The sequence below is a fragment of the Austrofundulus limnaeus genome, unplaced genomic scaffold (genome assembly GCF_001266775.1).
Source record: "Austrofundulus limnaeus strain Quisiro unplaced genomic scaffold, Austrofundulus_limnaeus-1.0 Scaffold27, whole genome shotgun sequence".
Taxonomy (NCBI): domain Eukaryota; kingdom Metazoa; phylum Chordata; class Actinopteri; order Cyprinodontiformes; family Rivulidae; genus Austrofundulus; species Austrofundulus limnaeus.
In genome coordinates, this window is record NW_013952429.1 from 3,106,515 (window position 1) to 3,121,118 (window position 14,604).

General features: G+C 41.4%; 1 protein-coding gene across 1 annotated transcript in view; it reads left to right on the forward strand.

The window, feature by feature from the left end:
* The first annotated feature begins 2,561 nt into the window (after positions 1 to 2,561).
* Positions 2,562 to 14,604, forward strand: part of LOC106515298 (myosin-9) — a 21,214-nt gene continuing 9,171 nt past the window's right edge. Inside the window, exons 1-22 of the mRNA XM_014005014.1 lie at positions 2,562 to 2,794; positions 5,917 to 6,107; positions 6,197 to 6,337; positions 6,418 to 6,574; positions 6,669 to 6,696; positions 6,813 to 6,906; positions 7,316 to 7,336; positions 9,125 to 9,217; positions 9,510 to 9,573; positions 9,768 to 9,866; positions 10,460 to 10,603; positions 10,721 to 10,816; positions 10,894 to 10,970; positions 11,082 to 11,276; positions 12,362 to 12,535; positions 12,654 to 12,827; positions 12,933 to 13,047; positions 13,116 to 13,306; positions 13,384 to 13,505; positions 13,582 to 13,651; positions 13,726 to 13,886; positions 13,979 to 14,087. Coding sequence (XP_013860468.1) covers positions 5,922 to 6,107; positions 6,197 to 6,337; positions 6,418 to 6,574; positions 6,669 to 6,696; positions 6,813 to 6,906; positions 7,316 to 7,336; positions 9,125 to 9,217; positions 9,510 to 9,573; positions 9,768 to 9,866; positions 10,460 to 10,603; positions 10,721 to 10,816; positions 10,894 to 10,970; positions 11,082 to 11,276; positions 12,362 to 12,535; positions 12,654 to 12,827; positions 12,933 to 13,047; positions 13,116 to 13,306; positions 13,384 to 13,505; positions 13,582 to 13,651; positions 13,726 to 13,886; positions 13,979 to 14,087 — 2,511 coding nt within the window. The 5' untranslated portion in view covers positions 2,562 to 2,794; positions 5,917 to 5,921. The remainder of the gene's footprint in view (positions 2,795 to 5,916; positions 6,108 to 6,196; positions 6,338 to 6,417; positions 6,575 to 6,668; positions 6,697 to 6,812; positions 6,907 to 7,315; positions 7,337 to 9,124; positions 9,218 to 9,509; positions 9,574 to 9,767; positions 9,867 to 10,459; positions 10,604 to 10,720; positions 10,817 to 10,893; positions 10,971 to 11,081; positions 11,277 to 12,361; positions 12,536 to 12,653; positions 12,828 to 12,932; positions 13,048 to 13,115; positions 13,307 to 13,383; positions 13,506 to 13,581; positions 13,652 to 13,725; positions 13,887 to 13,978; positions 14,088 to 14,604) is intronic.

Sequence of the window (14,604 nt, forward strand, 5' to 3'; positions counted from 1 at the left end):
GATATACAGTAGGTTGCAAAAGTATCCACCCCTTAATGGCGTCACAACTCTACCTCCCAGCAGTCCTGGGTTCGTCTCCTGTTTGGACCTGGGGTCTTTATATGTTCCTAGATTATCTCCGGTTACTGGAGGCCTTCAGTCTTTCTAAATGAGATCCATGTATCAATAATTGTATTTGTTCTGTTGTTTTTGCAATAGATGAAATTCTTTATTCTGACATTCCTCCACACAAGCATTTTGTCTTCTTCAGCTTGTAGTTCTCCCTCTTGTCCACCAGGGAGAGCACCTCTATAGACTGGATGGTGATTTCAATCCACTGTAGTTCTTCCAAAGCTTTTGTCTTCTTGTTTAAAACTCCATCCTCTAATGTGTTGTTGACTCAGGTTGTCTAACAGTGATCCTGTTGCTCCATAGTGCAAATATCCAGGAAGTGTTTTGGCTTTTTTTCATCCGTGAAGTGCATTTTAATGATGACCGTTCTTCTGTGTCTTCGAGCTTTCAGCAGTGATGGAGTGCTTAAAGAAATGACTCTGAAGGCAAAAGTTATTCTTGAACAGTGAGGTTTATTCAGAATAATGGAGCCTAGAGTTTCTGTGTCTCCCCTTCTTATAACCTCCTACCACACCCAGATGTAAACAAAGCAGGATCAGCCTACATGCATTCTTTCTATGTTAAAGGAGTTTGCTCCTGAAATGTGTTTTAAGACACACAAACATGTTTACCACTGAAAGCTGCTTTTAACAAATGAGCTAAGGATGAGCTCATCCTTCCCATCCTTATAAGGAATTGCTGAGTCGTTAATTTAAGAACAAACAATTGCTTGACTGAAACACAATTCTATAGGATGACTTCATACACCTCATCTGCTTGATTCAGTGAATCTAAAATCTGCTTTTCATTGGACAGTTTCATCTCCTGCTGTCATTGCCTCATCAACACTTTCCCCTCTGGTGAAATGTACCACTGCTCCCTTCAGGACATGACCCAACAAGAACGGCTGGGCTTTTTTTTTTTATGCTTCCACAACAAGTCATGCAGATCTGGACCCAGCTGAGACACCTTTATCTGAACTCCAGCTGTTAACCATACCTTTCTGCTGACTGACAGTGGTAGAAGTTGTGTGTCAGTGTTTGTGAAAATAAACCAGGAGGATCTTCTAAGTAAACAACCTGATTCCCATAGTTATTTACCCTGTAAGTACCACTAAACACACTTTGTAAATATAATTGCTCTTGTGTACACCGTATGTCCACCCTAGTACCTTCTAAGTACCCCCATCAGTACACTTATCTGTATGTAAATCCAGTTTGTCACTATTTTACGTTCTCCTGTGACGCCATCTTGGGTCTCCATCTCAAAAGCCTTCAAATGTATATATATAAAAAAGAGTTTTAGTTTTTCTGATGTTTTAATACAGAATGCTGGGATTATTGCTCGTTTTGTGACTAAAAGTTTCTACAAGCTGCCAGATCAGGAGCTTGACTCGGTTTTTCACACAAAACTTTTCATTTTTGTTGATATTTGAACAATTATAACCTCGAATGCAGCACGTTCTTGTCAGTTCTGCCGGATTTAAACTTTACTTCTCCAAACTGAGGCTCTTCAAAAAGCCATCTGCAGCAGGTAAGATATTAACTGTTCATAACACGTCCTCAAAAAAGGCCAAAACATCCATCTGAAGCTTGAAAATATGTGCAATTTGTTGAAAGTTGTGCAGCAGTGCAGGAGTATAAAACTATTAAATCAGTATCAGGCTCATGGTTTATTGTTTTAGCCCTTGATGTTTGATTTGAAGACAAATTTGAACACGTCTGGAAGCACCGATGGTTGTGATTCATGTTGCTACATGTTTCCTTCACATTTTATCCGTTCATCTTTGATGTGAGACTCGTGGAGGACTGAAGCTCAGRTTAATGATGGGGGGGATGCCAGAGAAACTCAACACCTCAGCAGCAGCACACACTGGAGCTCTGGGGCCTTCTCTTTCTGGAAACCGTCTCTTTCTCTCTGCTGCCTTTGACCATATATGGTAGGAAATGGAAACCTGTGGAGCTGAAAGGTGGGGTTGGGAGACGAGGTGCAGGCAGACCTGTTTCCTTGTTTGGAATGTGATGGCTGAAGATCACCTGAGAGCCTCACCTGCTGATGCTGACCTGAAGTTAAAGCAGCTGGAGGTACAGTGATGAACTCTCAGTGGTCTGGTCTGACTCAGCAGTGCCACACCCCTGCTTCCCCTTTATTTGTTCATATTTTGCAGGTTGGGAAATGAMCTCTGCATTCCTACACACATTAAACACACCCTCTGACCAATTCAACTTCCTCCCTGTGTGTTTAYATGAAACTGGATCATCTTTGTCACTCTTTACAATAAAAATAATATCCACCACTTTTATCATTTGTTTAAATCATATTTTTACAGATTTTTCAGCTACTAAAATCTTGGCTTTAATAAATACTGTATAAAACTGCAATGATACCAACACCAAAACGTCCATTTTTATTTTAAACTCAAACTTTTCTCCTCAAACCTGGAAGTCTGCTGCTGAGCCTGATTTTTTTACGAGGCGCTCTTGAACGCAGCACAAGACGCGGCCCGCAGCAGGGCGTGGCCTCCAGCTCACCTGCGAAAAGATTAAAGTGAGCTGCTGAGAGGCACGCGCCGTCCATCCCGAGGCATCCTCCGAGCAGCCGGACGGTGTCGACTTGTTTTTTATTTAATTTCTTTCTTTTTTTTTTAATCGTGAGGAGGAAACCAGTCGTCCAGTCCAGCGGGTCCGCTGCTGCTGAAATCCAGGTGAGCTTTTTCTGCAGCCGTGTGACCGTCAGTGGCGTTTAAATAAGGAAAAGTAAATAGTTTAGCTGCAGGTGAAGGGGTGTGGCTCATTCTGCCCAGGTGTTCCCATCAAAGGAGTCATTTCAGCTGAGAAAACACTAAAAAATATCAAATAAAAATATTAAAATTGCAACTTCCTGAAGAAAGTTTGAAGAGCTTGATAACAGCTAAAATTAAAAGTACAAACTGAGTAGAAAGAAACAAAATTAAATATTAAAACTGCTGCCAGAGGCTCATCATGGTCTCTACCTGCACCTGCCACTCCCTGATTGCTAAACTTAAGACAGGCAGACTGAAAAATAAGCCTCAAACTGCTGCTGTGTGAAAACTAGAAGTCCAGTCTTAAAAAATGAATGAGTGACTGAAAGTTTATGTCCTGTTTTGTTTTAAAAAATAGCCTTTGCTTCCTGTTTTTAATAAGATAAATATAAATATATTACACCTGGTGTTTGTGGAAGCTGTGTGTTCATCTGTGAGAGTCCTGCAGCTGTTGGACACTCCTGGTGAAGAGAGCTCAGGATGCTTTAGGCCTGTAATTTGTATATTTACCCCTCAGAAATGATGTAAGGACAGCTTTGGACTGATTAGTAGTTGGACTGTGTAGCATCAGAGTGCCAAAGTGGGCTGGGTCTTCTTACCTGTTTGCTCAAATCCTGTCGTCGTTTACAGGAGATGTGTGTTTTAACACACATAGTTTTATTTATCGTTATTCTTGACTGAGCTGCATGTTTTTTGCTTTATAATTTGAAGCTTTGGCACTTGAAAACAAACTGTAGTAAATGTCCATAATGACGTCATCAGAATGACGCAACAAAAATAAAACCAACATATTTTTAATCTCAGGATTGATTGTGTGTTAAAACCTGTTAGTTTATGAAGACAGCTGCAGTTTGTGTGGCRGTCTGCTCCAGGTGAGCTTAACTTCAGCGGTGCACACACCCAGCTGCTGCATTTCTCCCTTCTGGCTATGATTTCAACACACAGACACAAAGGAGGACTCAGCTTAACGACGGCGATAAAAGCCCATTTATCAACATGATCAACCCTCCGCCTTGTTCAGTCCTTGTGCTCAAGGGCCACCGTTTTACTTATTGGATGTTTCTCTGCTGCTCTAAAACGTCTTATCTCCAACGCGAGAAGCAGAGAAACATCTAAAACTTGCAGGACTGTGGCCCTCGAGGACAAGGAGTGGGTTTAGATGAACTTTTGTCACGAGACAGAATTCCCCTTTTTTTAAAAAGGTTCAGGCAACACAACTAATAAAACGCACAATTCACTCGTGCATTTACTTCCTCAGCTGAGGTGAGTCTGTTAAACTCAGCTAGTGTGAAACCACGTCAGTCTTCCTCTTTTCATCTTCCTCAATTGATCCAGGTGGATCAGCTGCTTCGTCTGAACTGTAATCAGTTAATAAAGCTGCTTCCTCTGAAACTCAGCAGACCGCCAGGCTGCAGGTGTGTGTCTGTGTGTGTAGCCTGGATAAAGAGCACACTGATAGTTCAGGACAGAGGTGACGCTGCTGCAAACCTGTTGAAGACCAAAAGCTGCTCTGCTGCTTCACTAACCTGAATCGGCTCGTTTTAAAAGAGTCAGGGGAATTTGTGCAACTTCCTGCTAAAGTTTACCAGTAAAACCACAACCCTGTCCTGCGTGGTGAYGGAAGAGGGTTTTTAGTTTGTTGCTGGTGTTTGTCCTCAGAGTCCGAGCGAACCTGGTTTTCCTGTGGTCTGCGCCGGACGCTGCAGGATGTCAGTCCTCCCTCTGGTCTTTAGAGTCTGAGCTCTTAATGAACTTAGAGGAGACTCAGGTGACACCTCGTGCACTCATCCCTTTATCCCTCTCTGTAAACATGTACACACACACACTGTGTGCTTCTAGCTCTTTCTACACACGGCCACTCTTTCATCATCCATCCGTCTGAGGAAGCAGCTGAAAACGTTCAGGGTGCTGATTATTCTTGTGACATCCAACTCTTATTTTAGGCCTTTTTCAGYTGCTGCTAGAAAGGAAGATAAATTATATATATTTTTTATTTTCTCTAACTCAGATTGCAGTGTATATATATTTATATTTTTCTTCCAGGGTGTGGTCAGATATGATATTTCTGTCTGCCCAGACTTGCTCCAACATTCTTCTCTCTCCCCCTCTTCCTCTCTGAAGCATCTCTCACTCAGGACGTTTAACAGATCCTGAGCTGCAAGAAGCAAAGCAAAACATTTGGAGGGGTTGAAGGGAGTGATGAAGAACAACAGATGAGAGTTGCTTCAGTTGTGAATCACATGTCGTTTGGCTGATTTTAAACACTTCTTTTCTAACGGCGAGCTCCRTCAGGGCTTCGTATCGTTCTGTACCTGCTGGCTCCTCGTTCAAAGAGAAGCCTGAAACAGCTGTAGCAGAGGATGTGACCAAACCTGCTCGGCGCCTCTGAAGTGTTTGCAGCGCAGTGCGAGCCTCGGCTCCGTCTGCGTGCACCGAAGCCAGAACTTCTTCCTTCTGAGGTTTCTCGTTTGTTCGGAGTGACACAAAATGTTGGTCTCCTTGTTATGTGTTTTATTCTTACAATTTAACTTCCATCACACTGACTGAGTCTTAAAGGTGATTTATTTAAAGTAGTTTAATAACAGGTTAATTATTGCACAGTTGCTTACATTGCTCTCTTTATAAATCTTGATTTGTATCTAAACCCAGACACACACTGGTGCTGATTAGGCCTCCAAATCAACTCTACGTCTACTTCCCAGTTCTTGTCTGAGCAGGAAGGTTTTTGTTTTTAAACCCATATAACYTGGCTCTCTGGCATTCAGCAGTTTTTAATACCAGGAAACTGCTGCCGTGTCCTGGAAATCTCAGATTGGAGAGATGGAGCAGCTTGAATAAACCAAGAATTTGCAGGAATCTGGTTTCTAATCCCTGCCAAGTTTAGATGAACAAATACAGAGTAGAGATTGTTCCTAATTTTTAAACCTGTTGTGAAATGAAGGTTTGATTTTGAGAAGGATAAATTAAGATTTATTCTGTTAAACCCAAAACATTAAGAACCTACAGCAGAAATATGTCTGTACTAATGAAATGTTTGCTTCCAGCCACCATGACAGACGCAGACAAGTATCTGTACGGGGACCGCAGCGAGGTCAACAACCCTCTGGCTCAGGCGGACTGGGCCTCCAAGAAGCTGGTATGGGTCCCCAGCGAGAAGACGGGCTTCGAGTCTGGCTCCCTCAAAGAGGAGCAAGGAGACACGTGTGTGGTGGAGCTGACCGACTCGGGCAAGAAGGTGACAGTCGAGATCATTGATGATGATGATGATGATGGTTCTCTGCTGCAACCTGTGACCCTTCCTCCTCCATGCTGCTTGACTTTCAGGTGAAGGTCAACAAAGATGACATCCAGAAAATGAACCCACCGAAGTTCAGCAAGGTGGAGGACATGGCCGAGCTGACCTGCCTGAACGAAGCCTCGGTCCTGCACAACCTGAAGGAGCGATACTACTCTGGACTGATCTACGTGAGTCTCCTCGAACCGACGCTGAACGTGTCCCCGCTCTGCCCCGCTGCTCTTCTAACTCCCCTCCTGTTCTGACTCAGACGTACTCGGGTCTCTTCTGCGTGGTGATCAACCCGTACAAGAACCTGCCCATCTACGGCGAGGACATCATCAACATGTACAAGGGCAAGAAGCGGCACGAGATGCCCCCTCACATCTACGCCATCACAGACACGGCCTACAGGAGCATGATGCAGGGTGCGTTTGGAGCTTTAACATGAACGCTTACAGCTTAAAACCTGCAGGTTTTTGTTTTGCAGCAGTTGTTATAACTCTTTTGTGTCTCTAACAGATCGAGAGGATCAGTCCATCCTTTGCACGTAGGTTTTTGCAGACATTTTGCAGGCTGTTTATTGGTTGCAGCTAAAAGAACCTATTTTTAATTTTTGTGGTTTGTACTATAATATGTTTGATTCTAACTCTCTTTTTCCTGCAGAGGGGAGTCGGGAGCGGGCAAAACTGAAAATACAAAGAAAGTTATTCAGTATCTTGCACACGTCGCTTCATCCTTCAAATCTAAAAAAGACCTGGTTAGTAAAATTTTAATTAATTCCTGCTTTTTTTTCTTTAGATAAACCTTAATGAAAACCTTTCCCTCTCAGCTCTTATTTTTATTTTCCATCTGTCAGATTTCCAGTTTAAGTCTGAATCTGTAGTTGTGTATTTTAATGAGCCGTGTGGCGACCGAGCATTCCTGCGTCAGGTCCAGACGTGCCTTCCTCTCCCCCCATGGTGACTAAAAGTGAAGAAAGTTGTGTGTTTGTGCAGATCTGTGCTGCTTATCTTATGTGGGTTGTTTTACAAGACGTAACATGTGAATTTTTGTTAATCGTTTTGTCCTGACTCATCACTTGACACCATGTTTTCTTTATTGAGGTGTTATAATTGTGCAGAATTTGGTATCAAACATGTTAAAGTTATTATTTTTTTCTTCTCCAGGGCAGTGCCATGTTGTCACATGTGAGTTAAACTGATTTAAGTGTCCGCAATAACAGGAATAATGTCTTTGTCTGGTTGCTGCTAAAAGGCTGGGAGTCTTAAACTTTTTTTTTCATTGATGAAGAGTTTAATGAAGCCACTCATGTCTTTGAGTGTGAAGAAAATGGAGAAACTTCCTCAATTCATTAAAACAGAACTCTGTAAACCACTTTCCAAACCTGAAAAGGAGAAAAAATGTTTTGACGAAGACAGCACCTCGGCCTCATTTTATTTTTCCCCTGTCTTTATTTTAAAACGCATCTGTCAAATTTAAGGCCCACGGGCCAGATTTGGTCCTTGGTGCAGTTTGATCCAGCCCATAAGAGGTTGTTTCATTATTTTATTCTTTGTTTGATTTTAATATTAGAGCCAAACAAATAAATTACAATTTTACATATAAATGACAAAATAGTGTATCAATAAAATTAGTTTCAGCCCTATTCTGTTGCTTTTTCAACAAAAAATAAAAGGGTAAAATCTAAAAATAAGACTAGATAACAGAACCAACCCCTTCACATCTCAGCTCAACAAAATTAACACACAAAGAAAAAACCTAATCAGATATTCACCCATATTTATAACAAAAACAAAGATCTTCAGTTGGGCAAAACCTCAAAGTTTGAAACAGGAAAGAAAGCATTGCCATTTTTTGTAAAACCTTTGTGTACTTCCTTGTAAGCTTTGGAAAAAAACATCTTTAACCCTCAGGGATTTTGAGGGACATTTATCAGACTTCCAGTGTAACAATGAGCGTCTTATAACTAAAAGATGTAAAAACAATTAAATCTTTCGAGCAGAATTTAGTACTAATATGAGGGTTTTAGTGTCCCAGACACGGCCACTAGTCTGACAGATAATCACTGTAGCTTTTTATTTTAAATTGAAAATGGAGCAAACTTTAAAGCTAAAGAGGTTTAATTCTTAACTTTTGAAAGTAAATATATAAAGGTCCAAATGGGACAGATTGAGCTCTTTGTGATGAACCTGGAGCCAAGAAAAATATCAAATGTCCAATTTCTTTCTGCACCAGAACAGTTTAAGAGTTTAATAATCTCTTATTTAAAAACCATTGTTAACTGTTCAGGTTGAGGTATTTTTAGCTGATCTTATTAACTGTAAAAATGCTAAAACTAAAGTAGAAGGGGAACTAGAATTTAGGAATTGGAAATGAATGCTAAAGTTGATAGAATTTTTTTAAAGTTTCTATAAAAAGGTCTTGGATTGTGCAGTAATTATTTCTTTGATTTGAAATGTCTAAAAACCAAAATATTTTAATAAAAAATGTATTTGTTATAAGTTGGACTGGCTGTTATTTAGGACCAAGCTTTGGATGTTGGCCTCAAGCTAAAGCTCAATCGATCAATGCTTTCTTGTCTTGCACGCTGACTCTGCAGAGTCTTTTACCTGAACCATCATCAGACTCCACCCAGCGGCTGTTTGTCCAGTCTCACTTTTCTGTCTGTATTGTTGCTAATGTTTGCATTTTCCTTTTAGAACATCTTGCTTCACCTGCCTTTTTTTTTTTTTGCCTTGTTCAGTCTCTTGCTTGTGCCTGCACAGACCTTCCACAGTCTGGATCTTGAGTGGGCTTGATGCTCTGCAGGGAATGTTGCTGTATGTTGGAACGTGCAGCTTGTGTGTGCGTGCACTCGATTRGGCAACGATAACATCCCCTTGGGTTATTCTTCAGAAAGCGCAGAGGGATTTGCTCAGTTTGTTTTTTACCAGTAAAAAGTGTCGTGATGAAGCCTGGTCTCTCGTCTCCATCAGGGGGAACTAGAGAAGCAGCTGCTGCAGGCCAACCCCATCCTCGAAGCCTTCGGCAACGCAAAGACCGTCAAGAAYGACAACTCCTCCAGATTTGTAAGGATCTAGCAGAGTTTTTTATCTCCTCAGCTGTGTGAAGTGAGGTTTTTAAAAGTGCACAACTCAAATAGCAGAAGTTGAGGGAGTACGATGAAGTTGCACCTCTAACACAAAACTTCACTTCCTCATTGCACGACTTTAATTGCCCGTTTTTTCAAGTCTGAACTTTACAACTCAACTAATGTGAGCATTAATTTAGACAATCTATTGAAGATAAATGAGCAGATAAGGGTTATTTTAATATATTTAAAGGTATATTTTGGTGCTCAACATTTATTTTGTCTTTAAGGGAAAATTCATCAGGATCAACTTTGATGTCAATGGATACATCGTGGGAGCCAACATCGAAACTTGTATCCTCTTCACAGAAATGTTTCATTCAGCACAAAATCCCAGAACTACACCAGTATTTATTTATTAATTTTTGACCCAGAGGATCTCCAGAGTTAGAATTTAATGGTGATTGTTCCCTGAAGGAATGCATTTAAACATTAATTCCTTTTTTTTTTTTACCACCAAGTTAAACTGGTCTTGACCAAAATCTCAGATCTGCTGGAGAAGTCTCGAGCCATCAGACAGGCTAAAGAGGAGAGGACTTTCCACATCTTCTACTACATGCTAACAGGAGCAGGAGACAAGATGCGCTGTGAGCAAAAACCCTTTTTATTTCAACATAGATGCAAGAAACAGGAAGTTGCAAATGACTGTTGGCTAAAYGTGCCTTACTGCAAAGAGATTCTCAAGAACACATTTATGTGTCATTAAATTAAGTTGAAAGAGCTTTGTGGTTGAATAACTTTTTCTCAGATCAGTCATTGCAGTGGTGATGGTTTCAGCTGGGTAGATCTCTGTGACAAATGTAAACTCAAATTTTTGTAAAATGAGAGTGTAGCTATAGTTTAGAGATGAAATGAGTCTTTAAACCACAGTGACAGTTCAAYAACTCTGCAGCCTGCTGAGTCTTTCACAGACATGAAGGCATCATCTGCAAASAGTTTTATATTTTGAACATTCTTTCAACTTTCAGGTAAATCTTGTTACATGCATGCAAAAATAAAATGAGACCTTGTAATGCATTAATGTTTAAAATTGAGCCAGATTAAAAATAAAAACACACTATTGGTGTTAACATGGCACCAAACTATATTTGGAAAAGCTACCAAAACAAGGTGCGTCAAGTCTCTATTGTCACTAAAATAAAAACATTTTTATTAAACTTCCTTTTTMTTTCCAATCCAGCTGATTTGTGTCTGGAGGATTACAGCAAGTACCGTTTCTTGTCAAACGGACGTGTGACCATCCCCGGACAGCAGGACAAAGACATGTTCACTGAAACCATGGAGGCCTTCAACATCATGAGCATCCCAGAAGAGGAAATAACCGGTAATGATTCAGGTTTATGTTTTAGCTTTAGATTGTAAAGCTGCAGACAAATAATCTTGAATAAGCTATTTAATCCCTGAGTCTAAATGTTCTCGTCCTGYCTGGTTTTCTCCTCAGGCCTGCTGAAGGTGGTCTCGGCTGTGCTGCAGTTGGGGAACATGACCTTCAAGAAGGAGCGTAACTCTGACCAGGCGTCCATGCCCGACGACACCGGTACGCACGTTAGCAGAAATCACCTTCATTTTCCTGCCTTTTCGTTTCATCCCGTAACGTWATCGTTTCGCTCTCAGCTGCTCAGAAAGTGTGTCACCTGCTGGGCATCAACGTCACGGACTGCACACGAGCCATCCTGACTCCCAAAATCAAGGTGCAAAAGATTTACTCATCTGTGACATCTGCTGCGTCTCAGTCACGTTCGATACATTCGGTTGATTCTCTGTGGCTTCAGTCTGACACCAGCCTCTTTGTTTCCYCCCAGGTTGGCAGGGACTACGTGACGAAGGCGCAGACCCAGGAGCAGGCAGAGTTTGCTGTCGAGGCTCTGGCCAAAGCTTCTTATGAGAGGATGTTTCGCTGGYTGGTGATGAGAATCAACAAGGCTCTGGATAAAACGAAAAGGCAGGGAGCGTCTTTCATTGGAATCCTGGATATCGCTGGATTTGAGATCTTTGAGGTGAACTGTTCTGGGTTTTATACTAGTTTCACGTCCTAAAGATGTTAAAGGAAACAAGGATGGGGTTTTTTTTTGTTCTTTAATATAACCAGCTCATCATGGCCACATTGAGTCATCCTGAACAAATACACCTCATAAAAAGCTACTTTTCTTTCTCGTCTCCTTTCTTTTGCAGATATAATAGTTCCCGTTTCTAGGCTGTTGAAATCTGCAAAGTCATGGTTACATGTCACTGAATTTAAAAAGCCAGTGAAAAGTTTTTTCTCAGAAAATTAAAGTGGGAGTCTCAATGTCTTTTAAAGCCTTTAAAAGAAGGTGAACAGCTTGTTTCTGTTCTTACTGTAACCTCTGAGTGGTAACTGAGTCTAACTTAAACCTGGCTGCCGCTCAAACCTCAAGACAATTTTATCTGCACAGTTTAATTCATCGCTTCATAAACATTTTTTGCTACCAATAAGTGTTAAAATGAGCTGGTTTGAGTGATTAATATGTGACCYGTCATATCGAAACGAGGATTAAGTCTAAAAGTTGTATGTGGAGAAATAGGCAGATATAGTGTTTTGAATAAAACGCTTGCAAAAATGACATTTTGTCAAAATATAAATCATTTCAATGAACTGTCTGAAAAATTATCCTAAAACTTTTTTTGAAGCAGTTTTTTGAGCATTAGCAACCAAAAATAAGATTTTAAGGAAAAACGCCTTAAAATGTTGAGATTGTCCCTGTGAGCTAGCAATGTTTTTGTTTCTTTCCAGATGGGAAATCTCAATATTTAAATATTTGAGGTTTCTTTTTTCAAATGACATAAAAAAAATCCTCATTAAAATTACATAAAATTAGGATTTAGACCAAATAAATATGTATTATTTTAACCAACAAGACAAATTAAATATCTCTGGATCTACTAATATCAGGATGATCCAAGTATCAAAATGTAGATTTTAAAGAAGGAATCTGAAAATATGATTAGGTCATTTTGACCAAATTTGACTCAATCCTCATTTCGATGTGATGGGTCACATTTCTAAGAAGTGTTCATGTTTTTGTTGATTCATCTGATTATTTCTCTGCTTTATTCCCCACAGCTGAACTCCTTTGAGCARCTGTGCATCAACTACACCAACGAGAAGCTGCAGCAGCTCTTCAACCACACCATGTTCATCCTGGAGCAGGAGGAGTACCAGAGGGAGGGCATCGAGTGGAGCTTCATCGACTTCGGCCTGGACCTGCAGCCCTGCATCGACCTGATTGAGAAACCCGTACGATGTTACCGTTTGCCCTTCCTCCTGGAGTCTCTGTCACACATCAGATCTTTTTACGATCCTGGCAGTCAGGGTTCATCTGACACGTGTCGTCCTGATGTTTGGTTCACCTCAGGCCGGTCCTCCAGGCATCCTGGCTCTGCTGGATGAGGAGTGCTGGTTCCCCAAAGCCACCGACAAGACGTTTGTGGAGAAACTGGAACAGGAGCAGGGAAATCACCCCAAGTTCATGAAACCCAAGAAGCTAAAGGATGATGCCGATTTCTGCGTCGTTCACTACGCAGGAAAGGTCTGATAATAACACTTATCATGTGATTTCCTTTGGTTGAACAAAACATTTAGTTGCCACTGTTTTTGCTGTAGATGTTTTATCCTTCGCTCTTTTCCCATGCAGGTGGACTACAAGGCCAATAGTTGGTTGATGAAAAACATGGACCCCCTGAATGAGTCTGTGGTGACTTTGCTCAGCCAGTCTACAGACAAGTTCATCGCTGATCTGTGGAGAGACAGTAAGTGGGACTGAGTTCACGTCTACAGTCTTACTGCTGTTTTCTGACCTGTCCTCGTGCATCTACAGAGGACCTCATTGTTGGGCTGGATAAGGTGGCGGGAATGTCCGACTCGTCCCAGGGAATGTTCAAAACCCGTAAAGGCATGTTCCGCACTGTCGGGCAGCTGTACAAGGAGCAGCTGGGGAACCTCATGACCACGCTGAAGAACACCAACCCCAACTTCGTCCGCTGCATCATCCCCAACCACGAGAAGAAGGTGCACGGCAGCAGATGGGTTGTATTACTGAGAAGATCCACAGCTTTAACAGAACTTTAACATGTGGTCTCCATCAGGCTGGTAAACTGGACCCTCACCTGGTTCTGGACCAGCTGAGGTGCAACGGAGTCCTGGAGGGGATTCGAATCTGCAGACAGGGTTTCCCCAATCGCGTCGTCTTCCAGGAGTTCAGACAGAGGTGACGAGCTACAGAATTATAAAACATTTGATTCTTTACACCAAATATAGAAAGTAACTGTGTGCACATTTCTCAGATATGAAATCCTCACTCCAAACGCCATCCCGAAAGGATTTATGGACGGGAAGCAAGCCTGCGTGCTCATGGTAAGRTGAATACCAGGAGGCTTCTTCTCTTCATGAACTGCAGATTCTAAATYGGTCTGCTCGTCTCCTGACAGATCAAAGCTCTGGAGCTGGACCCAAACATGTACCGCATCGGTCAGAGTAAAGTGTTCTTCAGGGCTGGAGTCCTGGCTCACCTGGAGGAGGAGAGAGACATGAAGATCACTGATGTGATCATCAGCTTCCAGGCCTGGTGCAGAGGATATGTAGCCCGCAAGTAATGAYGCCACTCACTGCTCCGTTCTGCAGGTGACGATCCTGAAGCAGCGTAATGTGGAGGATTTTACTTTTTATTTTTGTCATTCTCAGAGCCTTTGCTAAGAAACAACAGCAGATGACGGCCATGAAAGTCATTCAGAGAAACTGTGCAGCCTATCTGAAACTGAGGAACTGGCAGTGGTGGAGACTTTTCACCAAGGTGAGGCTAATGTTGAACTAACCCAGGCTTGAACACGATGATCAAACAGATTTACCTCTTCAGCCCCCTGTACCGGGGGCAAAACAGCATCTCCTGTTTTCTATAGCTTTTAATTTTTAAAGTTGAACCTGGACATGTTTGGTATCAATAGAAAGCTAAGAGTCTTGGCTAAAAGCTCATGAAAACTATATATACATCCCCTAAACACAGTTCAAATGACAGGCAGTTGAATCAGAAAGTAAACAAAACTGTACAAAATGGGTTTGTTGCAAATCTGCAAATGCATTACAACAAATCTGCAAATGCATTACAACAAATCTGCAAATGCATTACAACAAATCTGCAAATGCATTACAACAAATCTGCAAATGCATTACAACAAATCTGCAAATGCATTACAACAAATCTGCAAATGCATTACAACAAATCTGCAAATGCATTACAACAAATCTGCAAATGCATTACAACAAATCTGCAAATGCATTACAACAAATCTGCAAATGCATTACAACAAATC